The 27,460-nt window shown below is 33.2% G+C and overlaps 2 protein-coding genes across 2 annotated transcripts; both read left to right on the top strand.

Annotated features, from left to right (window-relative positions):
* Positions 1 to 135: 135 nt before the first annotated feature.
* LOC145620602 (uncharacterized) lies at positions 136 to 6,837 on the top strand. Its single transcript, XM_081675301.1, has 9 exons — positions 136 to 475; positions 1,901 to 2,071; positions 2,469 to 2,566; positions 4,392 to 4,467; positions 4,553 to 4,753; positions 4,833 to 5,083; positions 5,638 to 5,728; positions 5,815 to 6,031; positions 6,351 to 6,837. The coding sequence occupies exons 1-9, from the start codon at positions 272 to 274 to the stop codon at positions 6,566 to 6,568; spliced, it is 1,527 nt and encodes a 508-aa protein (XP_081531427.1). The 5' UTR covers positions 136 to 271; the 3' UTR covers positions 6,569 to 6,837.
* A 2,067-nt stretch (positions 6,838 to 8,904) lies between these two features.
* LOC145620013 (putative B3 domain-containing protein Os03g0621600) lies at positions 8,905 to 12,191 on the top strand. Its single transcript, XM_081674674.1, has 3 exons — positions 8,905 to 9,018; positions 11,147 to 11,608; positions 11,922 to 12,191. Exons 1-3 carry the CDS (start codon positions 8,905 to 8,907, stop codon positions 12,168 to 12,170), a joined length of 825 nt encoding a protein of 274 aa, XP_081530800.1. The 3' UTR covers positions 12,171 to 12,191.
* The last annotated feature ends 15,269 nt before the right edge of the window (positions 12,192 to 27,460 follow it).

Below are 27,460 nucleotides of genomic sequence, written 5' to 3'. Positions count from 1 at the left end.
AGACAACCTGAAAACTATACGACGTCGTTTAGCACTTTAAGCATAAGGGTCCGTGTGCAAAGCACGTGAGACAAAGAGGGGTAAATCCGTAAAAAACACAACGACCTCAAATTTACGTAACCTTGAATCATCATCGTCATCCAACCACCAAAATCAAACAGATCTCAACTCTCTTTGTTAATGGCGAAGTAGCACCAATCACAACACGACAACAGACATTTTCGATTTTATTTTTGATTTTTTTTTAAAATTTGAATCGCCGCCATTTTTGATGGAGGAAGCTAACACCAAGTCGTCAATGGCGGAGGAGAGAGAAAATGAGGCGATTACTGAACCAGAAACCAAGGCACCCGTCGCTGATGCCGGAGGTGGTGGTGGAGGCGGCGGTGGTTGGGGAGGATGGGGGTTTTCGCCATTGTCGTACCTCTCAGATCTTCAGAAAGCTGCTGCGCTTGCCGCCGAGGAGATACGCACTGTACTATTTCTCTCTCTTTCTATGTTGTTGATTGATTTCATAATATAATTGTTGTTGTTTAACCTAGATTGTGAAGAAATTTCATTATGATTTTTGATATGGAAAATTTAGGTTTAGGAAATTCGAATTTAGTGTTAAATATAGTGAAAGTTAGGTTTTATGAGTTATTAATGTGAAGATTATATGTTATGAAATTTGGTGGTTGGAATTTGTTCAATTTACATCAATGATGTTCATTTATGGTTGGTTTGGTAAGTGATTAGGTCTACATTTTTGTAGTATTAAAGCGTTTCTTTAATGAGGCATTCATTCTATTGCAATATGTAAATTGCTATGAAAGCATAAGCTATGCGAGTTGTTTGAAATGAGAGAAGTTTGATATTCATGGTTGGATTAAAGCGATTCTGTAATGAGGTACTCATTCTGTTACCATATGTGAAGTGTTATGAATACACAAGATGTAGAGATTAGTTTAAAATATTGATAAGCACGGTTGAATTATGCGGTTTATTCCTTAGCTCGGTCTTAAGCCTTGGAATTTTGTTTAGTTGATGTATTATGGCCTTGCGAGGGATATAGGTATTGTGGTCGATTGTGCTTTATTCAACTTAATGTGGATTAGCTGATATGATCTTCCCTAAACCAAATATTTGGTGGTTAGAATAATGAATAGTCTATCTTGTTGCTGTAGAAATATCAGGTGCCCTAGGATGATGATTGAATCATTCATTTCCCTAAAAATTGGAGTGGTTTACTTCTGTACTCTGTCCTTTGGCATTATTCTTCTTTAATTGCTTTCATGAGGTACTTGTGTTCTTCCGTCTTTTACTTTGGCCCTGATTGCCGCTGGCCACTATCGTTTATTACTTTATAATAAACTATTGATGACCACTCAGATTTATCCCAGCAAACATATTGTAATGTGAAGTAAACGGGGTTCTATGCAATTGCATAATACAGGAATCTTTTTTGGGGGAGTTGGGTCACTTGGGTGTATCTAGTAATCAAGGACCATTTGTGAATTCGTATTACCTCTCTGAAGGATAAAGGTGAAAATAATTGTGAATATAGTTTCCTTCGCTAGGTGATTAGTACAGTTGAGAGGAAAACATGTAGTTCTTTTAAATCAGTTGTCTATTAACATCACTTTGTGGGAGTAATTTGTTGTATCGGGTGCCTCTTTTAACGCATGATTATCAACTCATGGACTATTTGTAAAATTTCGGCTTGAAAGATCTGAGTCCTGTATCTATATCTTTTAATTTTCAGAGTGCAGAGTGCTTGTCCTCCTTGTATTTTCTGCTTCTTTAAATTGTATCCTTATAAAAGAAAGTAATTAGGAGTAGTAAACATTTACTATTTTCTCTTTTCTCTTAAATCTTTGTAATGATTTCTTATTGACTGAATATGTGTTTCCAAATGCAGGCTGCTGAGAGCTTTGGTAACATAGAAGATGTTGCTGAAGAGGAATCTTCTATTGCAGAGGGTGACACTAAACATTCTGTCACAGAAGGGGAAGATGGACAAGAAAAGGAAAAGTTGATGTCTGCTCTGGATAAGTTGGAGAAGGCTAGTGAAGACACATTTTTTAGCCAGGTAAGTCATAAGCAGGGAAAAAAGCGCTCATGCAACTTTATAGTCTAATATAGTAATGTTTGAATGTAACTCAATGTAATCTTAGATGGCTTATGTAAAGCCGTATTAGATTATAATGTTGATATGTGAAGAATTCTCTGGTGTTTGGTACTGTGAGATACACTATCATGTGACCTGCCTGATATTTTTTTCCCATTGGCAATAACTTCACGTTATTTCTAGTTTGTTTAAGGCAAATGCTCCATTATTATTATATTTGCATCTTATTGTCACCACATGCTTTTTTGTACATATGTCATTCTAAATGTGTTAATCTTCATTTTTCAGGATCTTGCCTATGTTCTTTCTTTGCATCTTGTTCGTAGTTTCACTCATTCATTGATTCTAATATGGGCAGGGTTTGAAGGTGATAGATGGTTCAGTGGAAAATTTTGCATCAGGAGCCTGGAAGGCACTAGGAAGTGCATTTCAAGGCGGTTCCAACCTCATTCAAAAGTAGGTTTGAATCTAACAATGCAAGCTTTTGCTTAGATATGGTCTCTTGCATTATTGTGGAAGACTACATTATTTGTTGAGAATTGGTGATCATAAAATTCTTGAAATAAGCATATTGCTATCTTTATCTCTTTGACTTACCTAATTTTGTTTAGGCCTACAGGACTTGTTCAAATTGATTGTCTTAATTGTGCATTTAATGCATGATTACATATAAACCAGTTTTCTATGTGGCCTTTCCACTCTTCTTATTGTTCATGTTTTCTTAATAAGCATAGTTGTGGTGTGAGTAGGAGGGACTAGGGAGTAGTTGAAACTTGAAACGAATGTTGATTCACAAAAATGCTTCTAGTTGTTCTGATAGTGTCACAGAATTAGGGTCTTTGGGAAAGATAGGTGTGATGTGGACATGTGGTCTAGTATTTTCTACATGACTTTTTATTGCTCCAAGTCAACACACACGAATGTTCTTGCATGATTTTTAGGCCTAGGCTCTCACTGCAAGCCTTGTTCTTTTTCAACCAAGGCCAATGTTAGAAGAGGTACCCATGTGAAAGCCAATGCACATCATGTTTGGTTTGATACTTTTGGAAGCTAGTGGAAGATCTCAGTAAAATTGGAGGAAAGCCACTTGGTGTCTTATTGACCTCAGCCAAGCTTGAAAATTTGTTTATAAGAAAATGACTTTTTAGTAGTTAGAACTAAATTTGTTTATGGAATTTTTATAGTTTAATCAAATTGAACTAAAGTAGTGCAAGACTACAAGGGTAAGTAAATCTAGGAAGATTATACAAGGCTTTCAGTTGAAGATCTTTTGAGGAAAAAATCTTCACAGAATTTGTCCCTCACGATCATTACTTTAGTAGTATTATTATATGGGGTTTCTTTACCTTAGGATACTTCCTCAGGCCTCGTCCTAGTTTACCGGGGTCTCTAAGATTCACCTGACATAGAATGTGCTCCTGGATAAGGCTTTCTGTTTTGGTAGCCTGTCGAGATGTCTGACAAATTGCCTCCCTGGTCTAATGCATCAAGAAACCTTATATCTGACCGGAGTTTTGTGGTCCCCCCCTACCAAATGTGAAACCATTTTCTGATAACTTGCCTTTCAGCCTTTGCTGGGCTTCCACAACATAGCATATGGCTGATTCTATTTTGATAGTGGACGTTTTGTTTTATCTAGCAATCCCCAATCTTCTCTTTTCACATTTATTGTTTCAAGTGAATAGGGCCTTTCTATATCATGATAAGTGTTTTAGTCATCTTAAGTGTCCTGCCCTACTTCTACGTAGAATGTGCTATTACTTTGTCGACATCTTGTATATATAATTCTCGAGATATCCAATATAAAACTCATGATTTGTTTTGGATACCACTGATGATTGCACTCAAGAACTTGAAACTTGTTACTTCTCTGCCTGAAATTAATAGTCCCATTACTCTCACATACCCCGGAGTAACTTAGGATGTTTGGATAAGTAGTCATCTTTTCACATGGAGTAATATAACTATTGCAAAGGATCTTTTTGTATAACGATTTAATTTCTTATTGATTATGTGACATTGGGGTTACGTAAATTAATTTTCTGGACAGGGGGAGTTGAAGATTTAAGGAAGTATTTTACATTTAAAAATATGTCACCTTTGTTGCTGAAATATCTGTTCAAGATGGAAATTCCTCCTCCACCCCCCTCCCCTTTAAATTTGTTGCTGTATATTTGAGCTTCTGAATACCACACTAGCTAGGATCATTTTATTTATTTTGTCCATGGAAATTTTAGTTACGTTTACTTAAAAGTTAATCATGGAATTTCTTGTTCTACAGACTTGAGCATTCTGCTGCTAGCATAGCTGATTCTGTTCAACATGATGCAAGTTCTATAGCTCCTTCGTTCTTAGAGGTTTGAATTGCTTTTCCTATTATGTCTTTAGCTCCTGTACTTTTTGATTCCTTGGGAAAATATGTTCAAGCTTTTATTTTGTTAGACCGGAAAAGCTATTACTTTCAAGGGAATGCAAGTTCTTGAAAACGTGGGTAAGGAGACTATGGATTTGTTGATCTCTGAGACTGGTATCGAAGTTGATAAGAAGTTTGATGGAGATGATCATCAAAGTCACGACAACCAGTATGAAGAAATGACATTTGACCGGTGTTTCTATATATATGGAGGCCCTGAACAATTGGAGGTTTGTTTTGTTGCAAAAAGAAGTTTCATCAAGTGAGATGATTTATTGGTCGTCTAATAAACTTTTCCATGTGTTTTAGGAATTGGAGGCATTGTCAAGCCATTATGCTCTAATTTTTAACAGAAGAAAAGGCAAGTTGTCGTCAGAGGATAAGTCATTATATGAGGGAAAGGTGAAACAGGTTGAGGAAATTCTTAATTTGAATACTGAAACTGAGAGAACCACCCTGCAATCAGACAAAGGAAAAAATATAGAAATTGGGGCTGAAGACACCGAACTCAAGAGCTTACATGACTCAAGTCTCAGTAAGGCTGCTGACTTGGCTGCAGGGTAAGCATCAGCTATTTTCCCTTTGTGCTATTAGTATATATCTCATGAAGTCGTGGTAACTCATGTAGACAAGATTTTGTGGATAAAGCTCATTTAACTTGATTGTGAGTACTATATGGCCCTATGCTTTATTTGTGCTCATGGGATCCATTTTGATGATGAAACTCTACATCAAAATAATGTAGACATAGTATACTAATGTCTGGAAGAACAAATAACAATAACTAACTGCTAAATACTAATTCCTTACAAGCAAATCCTCAAGATCTCATTCCAGAAGCTAAAATTAATGGTTATTCTTTATTTGAAATAGTCATTATGAATTGTCCTTGTTATGTTATAGCTGGAAGTCTAGGCCCCATTTCTTGTAATTTGAGGCTTTAATATAGTAGTGGTTTAAAGATGCGAATTGTACAAATATGCTCTCTTCTTTTTGTTCTTTCTATATTGTCAATATTTCAGGGACATGAATTTGCAAGTGTTATCTTTATGGACATTTTTTCTGGATGTTAATATATGCCAAACTTGATCTCTCTTGTTTCTCTATGTTTCAGGTTTACTAGCGCCCTAGCTGGGGTAAGTGCTAATGACATTATCCAGAGGACTACTGGCAGACTGGAAGCTTTACACTCTGAAGGGGTTCACGTAAGTGGTTACTTCGCATCTTTCTTCTAAATCTTCTTAACGTTTCAAGTTTATTTCAATTAAGTTTTCTTTTTTAAATCTCGCAGAGGCTGTCAGAGATTTGTTGTTTTGCCATGACTCAATTACTGATGTTGGGGAAATCCATGATATCCAATGCAAACAAAAATCAGGAGGAAAATGCAGATGAGAATATGATTAAAATTGAATGGCCAGAGGATTCTCTTGAAAAAGCTAAAATAATCAGATCCAAGGCTCAATCTATGATCGAGAGCATGGAAGCTGTTTCTAACAGCTTCATTACTGGTAATTCCCTCCTCAAACATGTGAAAATTTGGTTAACTTGTCTTATGCAAAATGTAGGTTGTATGCCTCCTTAATTTTTACGTCAGAAGACTCAGAACTCAGAATTTGATGTTCCCACAAGTTTAATACGAGGCTGAAAAGATTATTAGGGTAGCTTCAATTGTGACTTGTGAGATAGCATGTATTGTATTGAAGTCTTAACCTGTCAAATATGTCGATGATTGCCACTTTTGCCTGTAAATTAGATTAGCCTTTTCCTACTTGCTACAACTTTGAGATTTGGCCTTTTAGAGTGTTTATAATCTTGCTTCTCCCTCAGGTATATCTGATGTGACTGAAGCTTACCTTGCTGCCATGAAACTTGTTTCAACAACCGATTCTCATGAAACTCCTCCAGAGAAGTCAATTCAAGACAGAGCCGATGCATTTTCAGAACATCTCCGTGCAGATCAGACTATTGCTGTGGATAAAATTCAGGACGGCCTTCAATACTTGTGCTTTGTTGCCGTGTCCACCTCCATGCCTCCTGCTCCCTGAAGAAGCAGGAGCTTATCTGTAAATAGTGACCTAACTAGATTTCTCACTTCTGTTTTCGTCCAAATTGTTCAATGAAGGGAAGTAGCATGTCCACTCCATTGAGACATCTTGTGCTAGTTTTTGATTGCACTAGAAATAGGGTCAGTTACATAGAAATACAGAAGCCAGAAGTAAATTTGTTAGTAGATGTTATAGCGTACAATTTGTAGTGCTGTATTGTGATTTAGGTTTCTTTGAAATTTCAAAATGGGATGAAACCTTGGTGTGAATTGTTAGTTGAGACAACAAGTTTACAAAGTACAATTGTAAAGTTATCTTAAACAAAAAAAAAAGTACAATTATGAAGTTGGAAAAGTTACAAATATAAAGCCACAAAACCTAATCAAACACAAGACTAGGTAAATAAGCAAAACACTCGTATTCAGAATTTTACCGGCTGCTTTATTAGGCGAACAACTTTATTATCAGTCGCACAAAGTATTATTACTCCGTACGCATATCAATTAAGAGATTAAAACTACAATTATTTATTTATTTATGCACTATTTGTTTATTTCTTTATTTTGACCATTACATGTGTAATGTGTTACTCCCTCCGTCTCAAAAAGAACGACCCATTAGGGTTGATTACGCGGGTATTAAGGAAGTTAAGTAAAAAGAAGTACGGAGTTTAAGTATATTGGAAAGATAAATTTACATGAGATTTGTAAAAAAAATAGAGAGAGAAAGTAATAAAATTACATGGAAAATCAAATTTTTATATGGGGAAACTAATTTTGCACAAATATTGTAGCAAATTGGTGGGTGTTTTAATGCAAATGGGTCATTCTTTTTGGGACAAAATTTTGGCCAAATAGGTCGTTCTTTTTGGGACGGAGGGAGTATTTGAAAAGACTATATTTCCAAAAAAAAAAAGACTATACTCCATATTAAACACGAAATAGTTAGTGTAATAATTATCGAGTTATGGAGTAATTTTGACATACTGTAATAATTAGTGTAGGACATGAATATTTATGTAGACATTAATTACGTTTTTTATTTTTTATTTTTATTTAAAAGGAAAAATTGATTCTAATAATCCCACCTTTGGTCAGTTCGCTATTAATAATCCCACCTTTAGATTATTATTTAATAATCCCACCTTTATAGGTGATCTTCTTGTATTGGTCCTTAACCTGTTGGTGACCGGTTTTGAAAGGTTAGGATGCCACGTGTTATTGTTTAATTGGTTGAAAAATAAAAAATGAAATTAACAAAAAAAAAAAAAACTGAAAAAATAAAAAATAAAAAAATAAAAAAAAAAAACAAAAAAAACAAAACTGAAAAATGAAAAAACGAAACTGGAAAAATGAAACCCACCACCTATCCCCACCCACCCCCACCGTGAACCCTAACCATAGCCTAGCCCCGCCTTAAACCGGTCGGCCGCCACCATAAACCCCCGAAAACGGCCGGCCGGAACCCCCCATTACCGAGTTCATCACCGATGACCAAAATCAACCCCTCGAATACCACCCTTGAAACAACCATAACCACTACAACCACCATCCTATTAACCCCACCCAGCCACCGAAACCCCTCTCTAACCTTCAACAACCACCGAAAAACCCTTAAATCTTACCCAAATTCAACCTCAAGCCATCCCTTGAAATGGATTCATTGATTTTTTTTTTATCCATTGAAGTTAAAGGGTTCATTTCGATGGTTTTCGTGGGTGTGGGGGTTGGAATCGAGTCGGTTTTTGCTAGTTAAGGGTGGGAATGGAGGTTTCGGCGGTGGATATGGGGTTCGGCGGTGGAGGAGAGGACGCCGGAGGTTGGGGTTAGGGTGGTCGTTGGGGCTGGCTGGGTTTAAAAATATGGCTTTTTTTTTTTACCAAATTATTTTTGACCAATTATTAAGTGACATGTGTCACTCACATTAAAATTAAAAAAAATGTTTACCTAAAGTTCAGGTTACCGGTCATAAGGGACCAATAGAAGAAGATCCCCTATAAAGGTGGGATTATTAGATAATAATCTAAAGGTGGGATTATTAACAGCAAATCGGCTAAAGGTGGGATTATTAAAAGCAATTTTTCCTATTTAAAAAACCAGTTTTAGAATATTAGCATGAATGATGACTTAATTGACTATTGACACCCAAAAAAACAGAAATGCATTACTACTCCCGTAAATAAAGAAATAAAATTACAAACATTTGTCAGCTTTAATTCAGTAACTTCTTTGAAAAATGTAACACCTTACCTTATTATACTCCACAATTAAACACCATTTCCATTTTCATTTCTAAACTTCTGTAAAAAATAAAAAAAAATTCAGTAGCTGGGATCAATGAAGAAAAGGAGAAGAGAAGAAGGGAGTAATAAAGATCAAAATTTTAAGAAGATATATCCCAAGAAATTCTTCAAAATTATCCTCCCTAAAATTCTCCAATCCAAAACCCTGGTAAGTACTTCTTCTTTCTTCTTTCTTTTTTTTTTTCTTCTTTTTTTTTTTTCATAATTTTTTTGCATGATTTTATTTATTTTTTAAATTTTATATATATACATGCATGATTTATGGTTGATAACTTGACATCAATTTTTTTTGGTATAATTAATTTATGACATGATAATTGTATAACATGGAATTGGCTTTCCTATAAAAAAAAAAATAATAATAAAAAATGTACGGAGTAATTACGTTGATAATTTTCAATTTTTCATAATTATTTAGACTAAATGCTCCATCTTGTACGGAATGTTAAATATGCATCAAATCTTACACATAGTATGTTGTTGTAAAAAAAAAAAAAAAAAAACCTTACAAATAGTATGAGAAAATTTATAGAGGAGTCCTAGAAGAGTGGTACGGCTAGAGATAGATAAAGTGTCATATCGGATTGGAACATCACTTACATATGTTAAGCTTGTCCGAATAAAGCGGACAAAGTTTGTGAGAGTCTAGGTAAAGGTCCACTAATTTATGGTTGGTGCACCCGGGTGTACCATGCACATGGTGCACCCGGTTAAAAAAAAAAGGCGGAAAGAACATTAGGTACGTAAAAAAGAACATTTAATTTCTTGAAAAAGAACATGTTTGTTTTTAACAAAGAACATGCATTACTAAAGAACATAAAGGCATTAAACAAAGAACATGATAAAAACTTTATTAAATTTCATGAAAAATAACACATTAATGTAACCAAAGATTTCAGTTTCCCAAAAATAGTTTTTTCTCTCTCCAACAATTTAACTTTCCATAATAATTTTATTTTTCTCACTCTAAATTATTTTCAACTAAAAATAATTCAAGATTTCATTTTAAAATTAAATTTCAAAATTTAAAATAACATAAAAGATTATAAGTTAAAGAACATGTGTTAAAGTATTCATTACCTTAAAGAGCATACGAGCCATTTTCCAAAAAAAAAAAAAAAAAAAAAAAAAAAAAGACGAGCCAAATTCAAAGAACATACGAACCAAAAAGAACATATTTTGTATTATTGAAAAACATATTATCAAACATATATATGTTTTTCAAACACAAACATGTTCTTTTGCCAAACACAAGATGTTCTTTTTCAAGCACTAGTATATGCATGTTCTTTTTCAAACACTAGCATGTTCTTTTTCCAACGCTAGTATGTTCTTTTTTTTTTCCATGTTCTTTAAAATATACCTAATGTTCTTTCCGGGTGCACCATGCGCATGGTGCACCCGGGTGTACTATACTATTTTCAAAAGGTCCACCCTCAAGTTGCGCTCAATTAGGATTCCACTAGATCAAGTATTACTTGTTAGTCCAAGATAACGTGACATAAGTACTTGTACTAAAGTATGAGTAGAATATAAATCTTTGTAATCTTTTACGGTCCACTGTGGAAAAATATTATTTGTCCTGCTTTCATGATGATTTTTCTCAATTTATGTTGGACACACCCATATTAATATTATGTGTTCAATTGTTTGACTTGGCTATTTTTTGAGAAGTTTACTTAATTTTGACTAAAAGTGAAATGTCCAATTGTTCGTCTTGGCTATTTTTTGAAAATTTTACTCAAAAATACCCTTACTCACTAGTTTTCAAAAAAAATATCCTTACTCATTACATCGGAAAGATAAATATCCGACATGGGTATTTGAGTTTAATGGAAGAGTTTGAGTAACATAATTTCGGATCATTTGTATAAGACTACAAATTACAGACTAAGGCTCTGTTCTCTTACATTGAAATTCAGTTCAGCTCAATTCAGTTTAGTTCAGCTCAGCTCAACTCCTAATTTCCTTCTCTTATAAAATATTCATTTCAGTTCTCAGCTCAGCTGAGTTCAGTCAATGAGAACTGGTCCTAAGGCTAACTATTTATTCAATTGAAGGCCAAGTTTGTCAGTTCATCAGGTGCTAGATAGCAGTGATTATTGAGCATATTGAGTGTAACTAACTTAGTTTGTTGAATGAGAACAAAATTTACGACTGACTTCTTTTCGATGGAATGGAGTATATATAATTGTAATTCTGTTCTTATTGTAATGCATATCATAATCCATAGTATAAAATATACTTGTATATGATATGATTTGGTTTTTTGACAGAGTATTCCTGATGCATTTGCAAAGAAGTTTGGCTATCGGCTTCCAACAAATGCCACACTTACAATCCGAACTGGTCTTTCGTGGAAGATTGCACTCGAAAAGGTTGATAACAAGCTTTGCTTTACTGAAGGATGGGCAGATTTTATGGAACAGAATGCTGTAGATTATGGTTACTTCCTGGAGTTCGAGTATCAAGGAAATAAACATTTCAAAGTTTACATATTCAATTTATCTTGTAGTGAGATTGACTACCCTACAAAATATGATCAATATTCCAAGCAGAAGTTTCCTCAGAATCGAGGTCATGGTGCCAATGTTAAGGATAAGGTTGTAGAGGACGACGAAGATGAAGCAGAACAGAATATACACAGGGATGGCAAAGTATTGGAGCGTAACAGCAACAGCCCCTTCTTCACCATTACAGTGCGACAATCTCATATCTCAGAGGACTACAGCTATTTGGTGAGCCTTCAAGCTTAATTATGTTATACTTCGTATTGAGTACTAAACTGTATGCTAAAATTAGTTGTCACGTTGATGCATAAGCCTGCATACTAGTTCAATTTACACTTATATGTGATTGTATCAACGTTTGTCATGTTGATGCATTAACCTACATACTAGCTAGTTCAATTTACACTTACATGTTGTATCAATGTATGCCACGTTCAAGCATTAGCCTGCATACTAGTTCAATTTACACTTATGTTGTTATATATCAATGTGGCTATTATTTTCAGCACGGTGACATAATGTTCTTATCCGTTTTTCTCAGCAAGTTCCCCTGGGGTTTAGTAACAAATACATGGAGAAATCGTACAAATCTTTCACATTACAAACTGGGGATGGAAGGGAGTGGCATGTAAAATGCTACATTCGTAAGAAATTTGTGCGCTTGATTGGACCAGATTGGAAGAAATTCATGCGAGAAAACCATTGGTATGAACATAAAGGAGAGGAGTACACCTTCGAGTTGGTGGACAAGACAAGTAGTAGAGTTACGTTTAAAGTGATTAAAGAATAGATTACTTTATTGTCTAATCTTATGCTAGCTTATACATTTTGATCATAGTTCCATGTTTGTGCTATATGAAGTAGCTAATATTATTAATATACCGTTGCAATTGGCTTGCCGGACATATGTGATAAAGTTATAAGAAAGAGATTGTTGAAAAGTGTGGAAGAATGAGAGAAACTAGAAAGCTTGATTATATATTACTCCCTCCGTCCCAAAAAGAACGACCCATTTGGCCAAAATTTTATCCCAAAAAGAATGATCCATTTGCATTAAAACACCCACTAATTTGCTATAATATATGTGCAAAATTAGCTTCTCCATATAAAAAATTGATTTTCCATGTTATTTTATTATTTTCTCTCTCTATTTTTTTACAAACCCCATGTAAATTTATCTTTCCAATGTACTTTTACTTTTTTTTTTACTTAAGTTCCTTAATACCCGCGTAATCAATCAAAATGAGTCGTTCTTTTTGGGACAGAGGGAGTACAAAAGAATAACCCTAAGGTAAAATTGGTATAAATCACCTTTTTTGTCCAACTTTTTTCAAAAGACCACCTTTTTTTTTTTTTTTATAACTAAACCACCTTTTTAAATACCTAAATTTTTTATTGCACCACCCCTATTTCAAATCTAACAGATTGCATCTCAGCCATCCACTTCCAAATCATCAACTATAGCAAAACCTTCCCTTCCATCTCAACCATCCACTTCAATTACCTCAATTTAGGTTTTGAGAATAAACAAATACTACAATTTAATTTTTGTAGCAAAATTAGGTTTGGTTTTTTAGAGCTTTACTCAATTTAGTCATGCATATATATAAAGGGAAGGGTCAAATGTTTTGGAGGTGAAAAAAAATGCATGATTAAGGAGCGAAAGGCACAAGTTGTAGGCCCTTTTGACGTCTTAGTTAATTTTTCGTCAAAATTTGAAATAGGGGTGGTACAATAAAAAATTTAGGTACTTAAAAGGTGGTTTAGTTAAAAACAAAACATAAAAGGTGGTTTTTTCAAAAACGTTGGACAAAAAGGTGGTTTATACCAATTTTACCTAATCCTAATACAAAGATTTACAAAAATCAAATAACATAATTAGTGATTACATCAAAAGATAATAGAATGAGAGAAAACTTGATTATATTACTGAGGAAAATTTGTCAGAAAAAATCTATTATAACACTCTTTTTGTCAGAAAAAACCTTTTAAAAAATTTTAGGCCAAAAGAAACCTGTTTCAAAAATTTTTTTGTTGAAAACAACCAAAACCTCTAATTAGCCTAATTAACCCCTGCTTACCCCTAATTATAATTAAATCTTATTTAATTAATTAAAAATCATAAATAAATTGATAAATTAAAAAAAAAAAAACATACACCACCCCCAAACCCCATCACCGGTTCACCAGCTACCACCCCCTGGTAGCAACCGCCCCCACCCCCACCGGCCACCAGAACCCCCCCAACCCTCCTCTCTCCTTCCCCTGGTAGCTTGATTATATTACTAAAGAATAATTAAGAATACAATTTCTATGATTCACTCAAGGATTTACAAGAATTAAATAATATAATTAGTGATTGCAAAAGATAATGACAAAGATATTTACATAACACAATATCCAAATATACCAAAGATTATAGGATACGATAATAATATCGATACCAATATCTCTAGGATCATATTATGAATTTATTATGTCCATCGATGTTGCACAAGTTGCTACAAGCATTGATTTTTGGTAATATTCTACCTATATATGCATTTGATAATTGGAATTATTTCAGATTATTTGAAAAATGTGTGTCTAAAAAGTTGTATTCGAATAACAAGTAATAAACCAAGCTAATTTCGAAAAATACGATGTATGTATCTTGACTCTTGTAGAGTCTAATATAATAATGGAATACAAAAAGATAGAGTAAATACTAAATGTAAATATAATATAAATATATAAATTTCAATTATAAATTGAATATCAATCAAGGCTTTCATTTAAGATGAACCATTACATAACATGAATATTTAAGTATAAAAGATCCTTATTTTATTAACTGGATAAGAGAAGTAGGTATAATAATTATTGCAAAACTATAGAATAGATCAACAATAACAATGGCAATAATGATTAGGGGGAGGGTGTGATAAAACTTTGCAAAAGCCTCCTTTAGAGCAAGTACTGTTAAGACATAAATTGTTGCAGTTGCTTTCACTTGGAGATCCTGGAATACATTCCCCTATATGATTGTCTCGACAACATGACACTTGTAAAGTTCCAAGATCATCAGCTGCCAATATCATATTATTTTATACATTAATCAAGTAAATTTATACTATGTTAACCAATGTATTCATTACATGTAATTTATTATTTTAATGAAAAAGATAAGTAATGTACAAACCTGAACAAACAACCAGGGCAACAAAGAGTAAAGCTATCATCATATTGATTTTCTTCATGTCTTCCAAAGTTTATCAAGGTCCTAAAAAATAATCAAATTTAAGTATGCACTCTTATATAATATACTATGTAAAAAAAGATTATGAATTTAATAAATAAATGAATTAATACATTAAAAAAATTGATCCAATAAATACATGAATTTTGTTGACAATAAAAATAAAACCTTAGTTTATTTGCATGAAAATTCAGAGCATTTATATTTACAAAGTTACCTTCAAATCTTCAATAGCTAGGTAAGTCTAGTGTAGAGATATTAACACCAAAGCTATTGATTGACAAGAATTCTTAGAGTGATTATGATCATATATATAGGGTTGAATTTCATCCAAAAAAAGTATAGTTGTAAATTATATTTTAATTTGGTAATTATATTCTTATTATCTTAAGATATATTTTAATTTGGTAATTATGTTCTTATTATCTTAAGATATATTTTAATTTGGTAATTATATTCTTATTATCTTAAGATATATTTTAATTTGGCAATTGTGTTCTTATTATCTTAAGATATATTTTAATTTGGTAATTATATTCTTATTATCTTAAGATATATTTTAATTTGGTAATTATATTCTTATTATCTTAAGATATATATAGAAGAATTTTTACCTCAATATGAATTTTCCACTCTTTGCATCATTTTTTTTTACAAAAAAAACTCTTTCCATCATATTTACTAACAACTAAAAAAAATGAACTAGATAAAGCAATTTGATAATATTTTACAAATTATGTCAAAAATAATTAAATAAATTAGCAAGAAGATAGTTTCAAGATCTTTCCAATGAAAAAAATAATGTTCGGCAATAATAAGGATACAATATTATTAAAATACTAGGTTAGTAATTTTCAATATTACTAGGTTAGCTCCCTTGCCACGCACGGTAATTTCCAATAACTATTTTTAAAATTAACACTATATATATTTTAAATAAAAATTTACTTTTGTATGTTTTATTCATATCAATTGAATGGAAAAACAAAATTTGGCAAGAAAAAATCACACTATTAATAATCAACATGTGCCGGTCTTGGCAAGTTTTATTGAAGTATCCATAGTTAATTATAGTATAGTTTTAATTGATTAATATTCTATTCACAAATAATTCAAGGAATTGAAATAGCAAAAGTTTCATTAGTTGATTTGATATGGGCATTTCATTGTTGAAGCTTGTAGCTTAGCTTCTATTAAGAAAATATATAATCTTATTGTAATAAACGTAGTACGTACGACATATATAATATGTACATATATAACACGTACATATATAATGTATGTCTTTCCTAAAACCAAATACTCCATATATCACAAATATGATAAGAATATTATTTTTTTTATTTTATTTTTTTTGCTTAATTTAAGTTCATAGTTCTCAATATGTTTTTTTGGAAAGATAGATGCATCAAATCTTCCATTATACTTTATATATGTAAAGGATTTGATTCTTAAATAATTTTTTTCAAAAAAAAAAAAAAAACTAAGGATACATCAGCCACCAGGAGATGACACGTGTCATTGCTGGTGTGTCTTTTAATATATAGTTATTGATTGATGATTATCAATTTAACCTTAATTTAATTCGTGTAAAAAAATTGCCTATAAAATGTAAACTAAACTATCAATATAATACTAAAATGAAACATAATCATGAAAAGCTAAATATGTACTTAAAAGTTGTGCATTTGATCCTATGGTATTTTTTATATATCCCTACCTTATAAAAAGTAGAAACATCTTTTAGGAATAGTGTGCTACCAATTATACCCTCAAAACTATGTACAAATTTTTGTACAAAATGTGTATTTACTTTAATACCCTCATTAATATGTTTACTATCATTAATATATTTAATGTTTTATCATTAAACATATCATCAAATAATTTTATTTTTGTTAACAAATAATTTGTAATGATTTTTTTTTTTTTTAAATAAAAAAATTCTAATGCTTTACACTTATATGATATTATTATTATTATTATTATTATTATTATTATTATTATTATTATTATTATTATTATTATTATTTAAAAAGAAAAAAATTGTATGTACAATGAAACAGTTTATTACCAAGTGACTGTTTATTTTTACTTTTTCATAGTTGCTCTTCTTATTTCCGCAAAGTCTCTTAACTCTTGCGAACTTTGATTTGGAATAAAATCCTACTAACTTATCATCCCCCCACCCCCTTAAAAAAAAAAATCTTGTCGTTTTTTAATTGCAACTATTGTTTAGGTTTATTAGCTTTTTTTTTTTTTTTTTTTTTTTTTTTGTGGTTAGAGAGCCACAAGGGCGGATGATGAGAATCGATCCAAAGATCTCTTGGATCGGGAGGGGAGCTTTAACCACTTGAGTTATCCCACACTATGTGGTTTATTAGCTTTTTAAGTGTACATATAAACAACATCATAGAATTTGAATGGGATTCATATATTAAACAATTTGGTGATATTTGAGCAAGCGTATGTTATCAAGAGGTATACAGAACTAAAAATCCTAAAATCAAGGGAAATCGATCGGTGGTAGAAAAAAATGGTATTATTTATGAAGAGAATTTAAGATGAAAAATATAACTAATTGGTTATTGCTTTAGTATTGATATAGATATTAGATGGTCGTCGTAGAACATTAAAGATGAAAAAAATGATATGTTTGCAGGGGCGTATGATAAGTTACTCAAGGCATTGGATTCTTCCGATTGACGAATTGAGTAGAGTCGTGCGGGACCTTAAAAACCAGCGCTAATTGGGAGGCAACCCAATTTTCTTTTTGTTTTTTTTTTTTTTTTTTGCTACTTCCTATTTCTATATATTTCTTTTTTTTTTTTCGTTTTTTAAAATAATAATGCTAATGTGTGTTCTAGTGATGACATCTTTTGCTAGGTACAAACATAGCTAAGTTCCTTGGCTACGTCAGCTACCCAATCACAACTACCAATTGTGGTGGAGGTGTCTATACCCTTGACGCTCCCTTCGCTTACCCACCCCTTGTGAGTTGTGCCCCTCCCTTATTTATGTTTTAGTTTCCTCTTTGTTCACATTGAGGACAATGTGATGTTTAACTTGGGGGAGGATAATTGTCATCATCACTTTATACATGTTAGTTGTGTTTTAGCTTAATTTTTATTGCTTTGTAGGTGTTGTATGGTTTGTACCATTCATTAGGAGTGGGAGTTTACATACAACGAAAAACAATGTATTGCTTTCTAAGTTTTTTTTTAAGTTGTTTTGATTTTGCATACTTGTGTCTATTTTCCATATTTTTGACTTCGAACCGTGTGCGGATTTGGTTTGACTCTCTTGAGCTTCTTTTGATCTTAGTTATAATTCTAAAATTCAGTCGGTTTGTGCTATACATTGCTAACTGCTTAACATTGGGTGAACCAATTGAATGGTTTGTGGAAAGATTGGTTGTCCCATATCAAGTATAGCTAGCCAATTCTCTTGTTAGGTCACCTTACTCTGTGTTTGTGTGATTGATGCAATTTGTTATTTCAATGACTTTGGCTTGAGATTTATTAGTAATTTGACTATGATTCACGCATGCCGCACATGATAAAGGCCATGTTCTTTAGGTAACCTTCAGATGATATTTAGATACATTTGTTCCCATTTTGCTCACCCATGTTGTTGCCTTGCCCATTCATTGATATGTAGCTACATTACAAGCCACTTTAGCCCCATTGGTTACTATTCCCAAGTCTAGCTAGCTTGGGGAGCTTATTGATGCGGTGTTGTTTGTGTGTCAAGCTTCAATTTATGCAAAACATGGTGGAATAAAGATTGAAAAAAGTTTATATTTATAGTTGAGAAGTGTTACTTGAAGATGTGAAGAAAAAAATAAATAAATAAATAAATAAATAAATAAGCTTGTTTATATTTACTCATTGAAAAAGCCGAAGAATTGAAAGAAAAAAAGGCAAAGAAAAAGGAAAAAAAGAAAGAAAAAGATTATCCATGACGATGTATAGTTGATTTCAATCTTGGTTCTATATAATGTTTTAGAGAAAGTTGGTGATGTCAAATGGAGAATGAATTTTAGATCATTATTTGTTCGTGTTTATGTTATTGCTCCCCAAGTTGGCTTTTTCGCTCACATTTTCCTAAATATTATCCTACCCCTTCACCTTTGCCCCATTACAAGCTTTAAAAAGTCCTTTTGATCGGCATGTGTGTTTTGTGATTGAGTGAACGTTATTTTTTTGATATCGTCATGTTACCTTTTGTTGCACCAAATATTTATATTCTACAAGGTGTGCGGTGACGACTAGCTTGATTGGGAAATCGTTTGTGGCCAAGTTTGGTTTCAATTGTGGATCGCGATGTTGAGTGGTTCTATTTGTATCCGAGCTAAATTTTGGTCTTAATAACTTTGGTTTGATTGTTTGCTCGAGAGTCAGGTCGGTCTTATTCTGGTTCCCTGGAAGTCTTATTAATCTTGTTTCTCCGTCTTGAGTTTAGTGTTGCTTGGGGACAAGCAACAGTTTAGCTTGGGGGAATTTGATGAATTACTTTTATATAGAGTTTATAGGCACATTTATGCTAGTTTTATAGTTGCTTTTTGAGTCTTTTGTTGCTTTTCAGGTCGTAATTACATAAGTTGTTCATTTTGTGCTCTATTACGCTTCGTTTGTGTTTTCTTAAAGTTTCAGGTAGTTTCTATAACTATTTGGACGCTTTCGGAGTAGTTATGGAAGAATCAGACAATAAAAGGATGAAACGTCGATGAATTGAGGTCGCTCAATGAAGTATATGTGATTGTGGAAGCTTAGTATGAGATAATTATGCGTGAAGAATGAATATAGCATCCACAAGAATTGTTATGCACTTTACGGAAACGAATTTGAGTTAGTAACGAAGTTAAACGATGGTTTACATAGTGTCAAAACTGACCTTTGTTCACTCTTTTGATCATAACTTGAGTTCTACAAATCGTATTGATGCGATTCAAATTGCATTGGAAACTAGACTTAAAGAGCTTTCATTTGATAGGTCACACGCCCCAAGAAGCCTTCTAGAACAGAAGTTACAGGCGTTTTAATCTGAGCCATGCAGTCAGCGATGAAGTGCAGCACCCGCGGCCACCCCTGCGCCCCTGTCCCGCGACCAATCGGCACCAGCAGGTGCTACTGCCAGCCCGCGGCCAGCAACCTGCGCCCGCAGGTTTTGGCGAGCAGCCCGTGGCCTTCGTTGATTCACGTCCTTCGACCTTGCTTACGGTTTTGTGCCACGTCATCTTCTATTATCCAATAATAATTCAACTTATGTAATCTTTATTTTCTTATTTCTTTTCTTTAATTATTTTTAGATTAGTTTTAGGATAATATAAATGCTCAAGGGATAATTATTTTCCCTTGTGCCTTTTTATGCCTTTTTATTACTTTTTATTTTACGTTCTTTTGAGTTTTCTCTCGAACCCTAGTTTCTCATGGCATCTCCATGGATTCTTCCATGGATGATTCTTGGGTTTACTATTTTAATTCATTGAGGTATTTTATTTCTATTTTCTTGCTTTTTATTATGTCTTATTCCTTAGATCTAGTTTTATTTATTTATTTCATGCTTGAGTAGTTTTATTTCTAGGGTTTGGGAATCCATGTTTATATTATGAATCTTGATTGATATTTTTGATATTTTGATTATTGATTTCTCTAATTGATAGTGTTCTATTGTTAATCTTGCAACCTGATCAATTGTATGATTAATTCATGTTAATAAGAGTTTGAATCGAAAGATCTTACTTTTAGAGGCTTCCCTACAATTAGGAATTCTGATTATGTTAGCGACCGAACTACATATGTTGAATTGAGAGCGTTAAGACCCGACCGTAGGCTTAGCAATTGCTCTAGATAATTGATTGATTGAATTGTTATTGATTTTTGATAGATTTAGAACTATAAACATGGTGAACCATAACCCTAGGTCTTTTTATTATTTGTTTTATTCCTATTTTTATTTAGACTACTTCTCTTTCCCAATTTCGTGACATAGGTTAGTTTCTCCAATTTCTTAGAGCTTAGATTGAATACCATCTCTCTGTGGATTCGACCCTACTTACCCTACTACATTGTTAGTTGGATTCGTTAGGAATTTATTTTTGACAGGTGTACGACAACCTATCAAATTTTGGCGCCGTTGCCGGGGAGACGGCTTCATTTGATTTGACTTCTATTTTTGGTTGAACTAAACTTGTATATATATTTTTATATATATTTTTTTTATTTTGTATATACTTCATTTTTGTTTTACTCTTATTGTGTTATTATGGAGTGGTATGATTATAATTTATATGGGATGAATGATTATAATTATCAGGGGCAATATGATTATAATTCCGGGTATTATAATGCTAATGTTTCTGTGTTTGATGCATCATATGATTATCAAAATTCACAAAATATATGCATGAATTCCTGTGAAAATTTTTATTACCCTAGTGAGTCTTATATGCATGATTTTAATTCCTCTTACCAACCCTTAGTGGATAATTATACTCAACCCAATTCATCGGAGTGTAGGGAACTTATTAATATGATGAATGAGTTTATTGTTAATCAACATGAAGAACTTAATGAATTGATGCATGATTGTCAACGTATTTCAAAATCTATTGAATTACTTGCTGTGCAACAATATACTAACCAACAGGTGATACATGATGATAATGATATTGGTATTGAGGATTGTATTTCAGTGGAGGAAAGCGCTAATTTGACTCATGATATTTACTCCCTGTCAAGTGAAAGTACAATAGAGGAAAATAATTTCCCATCTATTTATGATTCTGATGGTGAAAATTTTTGGAATGACGATGTAGAAGTAGTGGAGAAGGAAGAACAACCAATTATCGTGAAGTCCTTGGTTGAGAAACCATTGGTTTTGGATCTTTTGGTAGTTGAAGATCTTGTTGACAAGCTTATTTATGAGGGTGAAGTTGAAGGTAAAAGCATAGGTAAAAACATTAATGTCGAGCCTAACATATCTCCTCTTCATATCCCGTTTTCCTACAAGCTTGATCTAGTTCCTTCATTCACTATGTCAAATCCTCCATACTTTCTCAAAATATCTCCATTTCATGATACACTTGGTCATGTGAACCTTGATGGTTATTCAAAAAGGTCTACATGGCCTAAGGGGCAAGCAGGGGTAAGGTGTATACATTCTTTTTCTTTTTATTATAACTTTTCTTTTTCCGATCATTTTTCTTTTATTTTTTCTAACCCCCTGTATTTCAAGATCTGTGTGCTTGCAGTCAAGCCATATGCGGTGCTCAATGATATGTTTGCAGGGGCGTATGATAAGTTACTCAAGGCATTGGATTCTTCCGATTGACGAATTGAGTAGAGTCGTGCGGGACCTTAAAAACCAGCGCTAATTGGGAGGCAACCCAATTTTCTTTTTGTTTTTTTTTTTTTTTTTTTGCTACTTCCTATTTCTATATATTTCTTTTTTTTTTTTCGTTTTTTAAAATAATAATGCTAATGTGTGTTCTAGTGATGACATCTTTTGCTAGGTACAAACATAGCTAAGTTCCTTGGCTACGTCAGCTACCCAATCACAACTACCAATTGTGGTGGAGGTGTCTATACCCTTGACGCTCCCTTCGCTTACCCACCCCTTGTGAGTTGTGCCCCTCCCTTATTTATGTTTTAGTTTCCTCTTTGTTCACATTGAGGACAATGTGATGTTTAACTTGGGGGAGGATAATTGTCATCATCACTTTATACATGTTAGTTGTGTTTTAGCTTAATTTTTATTGCTTTGTAGGTGTTGTATGGTTTGTACCATTCATTAGGAGTGGGAGTTTACATACAACGAAAAACAATGTATTGCTTTCTAAGTTTTTTTTTAAGTTGTTTTGATTTTGCATACTTGTGTCTATTTTCCATATTTTTGACTTCGAACCGTGTGCGGATTTGGTTTGACTCTCTTGAGCTTCTTTTGATCTTAGTTATAATTCTAAAATTCAGTCGGTTTGTGCTATACATTGCTAACTGCTTAACATTGGGTGAACCAATTGAATGGTTTGTGGAAAGATTGGTTGTCCCATATCAAGTATAGCTAGCCAATTCTCTTGTTAGGTCACCTTACTCTGTGTTTGTGTGATTGATGCAATTTGTTATTTCAATGACTTTGGCTTGAGATTTATTAGTAATTTGACTATGATTCACGCATGCCGCACATGATAAAGGCCATGTTCTTTAGGTAACCTTCAGATGATATTTAGATACATTTGTTCCCATTTTGCTCACCCATGTTGTTGCCTTGCCCATTCATTGATATGTAGCTACATTACAAGCCACTTTAGCCCCATTGGTTACTATTCCCAAGTCTAGCTAGCTTGGGGAGCTTATTGATGCGGTGTTGTTTGTGTGTCAAGCTTCAATTTATGCAAAACATGGTGGAATAAAGATTGAAAAAAGTTTATATTTATAGTTGAGAAGTGTTACTTGAAGATGTGAAGAAAAAAATAAATAAATAAATAAATAAATAAATAAGCTTGTTTATATTTACTCATTGAAAAAGCCGAAGAATTGAAAGAAAAAAAGGCAAAGAAAAAGGAAAAAAAGAAAGAAAAAGATTATCCATGACGATGTATAGTTGATTTCAATCTTGGTTCTATATAATGTTTTAGAGAAAGTTGGTGATGTCAAATGGAGAATGAATTTTAGATCATTATTTGTTCGTGTTTATGTTATTGCTCCCCAAGTTGGCTTTTTCGCTCACATTTTCCTAAATATTATCCTACCCCTTCACCTTTGCCCCATTACAAGCTTTAAAAAGTCCTTTTGATCGGCATGTGTGTTTTGTGATTGAGTGAACGTTATTTTTTTGATATCGTCATGTTACCTTTTGTTGCACCAAATATTTATATTCTACAAGGTGTGCGGTGACGACTAGCTTGATTGGGAAATCGTTTGTGGCCAAGTTTGGTTTCAATTGTGGATCGCGATGTTGAGTGGTTCTATTTGTATCCGAGCTAAATTTTGGTCTTAATAACTTTGGTTTGATTGTTTGCTCGAGAGTCAGGTCGGTCTTATTCTGGTTCCCTGGAAGTCTTATTAATCTTGTTTCTCCGTCTTGAGTTTAGTGTTGCTTGGGGACAAGCAACAGTTTAGCTTGGGGGAATTTGATGAATTACTTTTATATAGAGTTTATAGGCACATTTATGCTAGTTTTATAGTTGCTTTTTGAGTCTTTTGTTGCTTTTCAGGTCGTAATTACATAAGTTGTTCATTTTGTGCTCTATTACGCTTCGTTTGTGTTTTCTTAAAGTTTCAGGTAGTTTCTATAACTATTTGGACGCTTTCGGAGTAGTTATGGAAGAATCAGACAATAAAAGGATGAAACGTCGATGAATTGAGGTCGCTCAATGAAGTATATGTGATTGTGGAAGCTTAGTATGAGATAATTATGCGTGAAGAATGAATATAGCATCCACAAGAATTGTTATGCACTTTACGGAAACGAATTTGAGTTAGTAACGAAGTTAAACGATGGTTTACATAGTGTCAAAACTGACCTTTGTTCACTCTTTTGATCATAACTTGAGTTCTACAAATCGTATTGATGCGATTCAAATTGCATTGGAAACTAGACTTAAAGAGCTTTCATTTGATAGGTCACACGCCCCAAGAAGCCTTCTAGAACAGAAGTTACAGGCGTTTTAATCTGAGCCATGCAGTCAGCGATGAAGTGCAGCACCCGCGGCCACCCCTGCGCCCCTGTCCCGCGACCAATCGGCACCAGCAGGTGCTACTGCCAGCCCGCGGCCAGCAACCTGCGCCCGCAGGTTTTGGCGAGCAGCCCGTGGCCTTCGTTGATTCACGTCCTTCGACCTTGCTTACGGTTTTGTGCCACGTCATCTTCTATTATCCAATAATAATTCAACTTATGTAATCTTTATTTTCTTATTTCTTTTCTTTAATTATTTTTAGATTAGTTTTAGGATAATATAAATGCTCAAGGGATAATTATTTTCCCTTGTGCCTTTTTATGCCTTTTTATTACTTTTTATTTTACGTTCTTTTGAGTTTTCTCTCGAACCCTAGTTTCTCATGGCATCTCCATGGATTCTTCCATGGATGATTCTTGGGTTTACTATTTTAATTCATTGAGGTATTTTATTTCTATTTTCTTGCTTTTTATTATGTCTTATTCCTTAGATCTAGTTTTATTTATTTATTTCATGCTTGAGTAGTTTTATTTCTAGGGTTTGGGAATCCATGTTTATATTATGAATCTTGATTGATATTTTTGATATTTTGATTATTGATTTCTCTAATTGATAGTGTTCTATTGTTAATCTTGCAACCTGATCAATTGTATGATTAATTCATGTTAATAAGAGTTTGAATCGAAAGATCTTACTTTTAGAGGCTTCCCTACAATTAGGAATTCTGATTATGTTAGCGACCGAACTACATATGTTGAATTGAGAGCGTTAAGACCCGACCGTAGGCTTAGCAATTGCTCTAGATAATTGATTGATTGAATTGTTATTGATTTTTGATAGATTTAGAACTATAAACATGGTGAACCATAACCCTAGGTCTTTTTATTATTTGTTTTATTCCTATTTTTATTTAGACTACTTCTCTTTCCCAATTTCGTGACATAGGTTAGTTTCTCCAATTTCTTAGAGCTTAGATTGAATACCATCTCTCTGTGGATTCGACCCTACTTACCCTACTACATTGTTAGTTGGATTCGTTAGGAATTTATTTTTGACAGGTGTACGACAACCTATCAAATTTTGGCGCCGTTGCCGGGGAGACGGCTTCATTTGATTTGACTTCTATTTTTGGTTGAACTAAACTTGTATATATATTTTTATATATATTTTTTTTATTTTGTATATACTTCATTTTTGTTTTACTCTTATTGTGTTATTATGGAGTGGTATGATTATAATTTATATGGGATGAATGATTATAATTATCAGGGGCAATATGATTATAATTCCGGGTATTATAATGCTAATGTTTCTGTGTTTGATGCATCATATGATTATCAAAATTCACAAAATATATGCATGAATTCCTGTGAAAATTTTTATTACCCTAGTGAGTCTTATATGCATGATTTTAATTCCTCTTACCAACCCTTAGTGGATAATTATACTCAACCCAATTCATCGGAGTGTAGGGAACTTATTAATATGATGAATGAGTTTATTGTTAATCAACATGAAGAACTTAATGAATTGATGCATGATTGTCAACGTATTTCAAAATCTATTGAATTACTTGCTGTGCAACAATATACTAACCAACAGGTGATACATGATGATAATGATATTGGTATTGAGGATTGTATTTCAGTGGAGGAAAGCGCTAATTTGACTCATGATATTTACTCCCTGTCAAGTGAAAGTACAATAGAGGAAAATAATTTCCCATCTATTTATGATTCTGATGGTGAAAATTTTTGGAATGACGATGTAGAAGTAGTGGAGAAGGAAGAACAACCAATTATCGTGAAGTCCTTGGTTGAGAAACCATTGGTTTTGGATCTTTTGGTAGTTGAAGATCTTGTTGACAAGCTTATTTATGAGGGTGAAGTTGAAGGTAAAAGCATAGGTAAAAACATTAATGTCGAGCCTAACATATCTCCTCTTCATATCCCGTTTTCCTACAAGCTTGATCTAGTTCCTTCATTCACTATGTCAAATCCTCCATACTTTCTCAAAATATCTCCATTTCATGATACACTTGGTCATGTGAACCTTGATGGTTATTCAAAAAGGTCTACATGGCCTAAGGGGCAAGCAGGGGTAAGGTGTATACATTCTTTTTCTTTTTATTATAACTTTTCTTTTTCCGATCATTTTTCTTTTATTTTTTCTAACCCCCTGTATTTCAAGATCTGTGTGCTTGCAGTCAAGCCATATGCGGTGCTCAATGATATGTTTGCAGGGGCGTATGATAAGTTACTCAAGGCATTGGATTCTTCCGATTGACGAATTGAGTAGAGTCGTGCGGGACCTTAAAAACCAGCGCTAATTGGGAGGCAACCCAATTTTCTTTTTGTTTTTTTTTTTTTTTTTTTGCTACTTCCTATTTCTATATATTTCTTTTTTTTTTTTCGTTTTTTAAAATAATAATGCTAATGTGTGTTCTAGTGATGACATCTTTTGCTAGGTACAAACATAGCTAAGTTCCTTGGCTACGTCAGCTACCCAATCACAACTACCAATTGTGGTGGAGGTGTCTATACCCTTGACGCTCCCTTCGCTTACCCACCCCTTGTGAGTTGTGCCCCTCCCTTATTTATGTTTTAGTTTCCTCTTTGTTCACATTGAGGACAATGTGATGTTTAACTTGGGGGAGGATAATTGTCATCATCACTTTATACATGTTAGTTGTGTTTTAGCTTAATTTTTATTGCTTTGTAGGTGTTGTATGGTTTGTACCATTCATTAGGAGTGGGAGTTTACATACAACGAAAAACAATGTATTGCTTTCTAAGTTTTTTTTTAAGTTGTTTTGATTTTGCATACTTGTGTCTATTTTCCATATTTTTGACTTCGAACCGTGTGCGGATTTGGTTTGACTCTCTTGAGCTTCTTTTGATCTTAGTTATAATTCTAAAATTCAGTCGGTTTGTGCTATACATTGCTAACTGCTTAACATTGGGTGAACCAATTGAATGGTTTGTGGAAAGATTGGTTGTCCCATATCAAGTATAGCTAGCCAATTCTCTTGTTAGGTCACCTTACTCTGTGTTTGTGTGATTGATGCAATTTGTTATTTCAATGACTTTGGCTTGAGATTTATTAGTAATTTGACTATGATTCACGCATGCCGCACATGATAAAGGCCATGTTCTTTAGGTAA

Source organism: Chenopodium album, chromosome 27 (genome assembly GCF_948465745.1).
Source record: "Chenopodium album chromosome 27, dcCheAlbu1.1, whole genome shotgun sequence".
Classification (NCBI taxonomy): domain Eukaryota; kingdom Viridiplantae; phylum Streptophyta; class Magnoliopsida; order Caryophyllales; family Amaranthaceae; genus Chenopodium; species Chenopodium album.
This window is presented reverse-complemented; position numbering and strand designations above follow the sequence as displayed.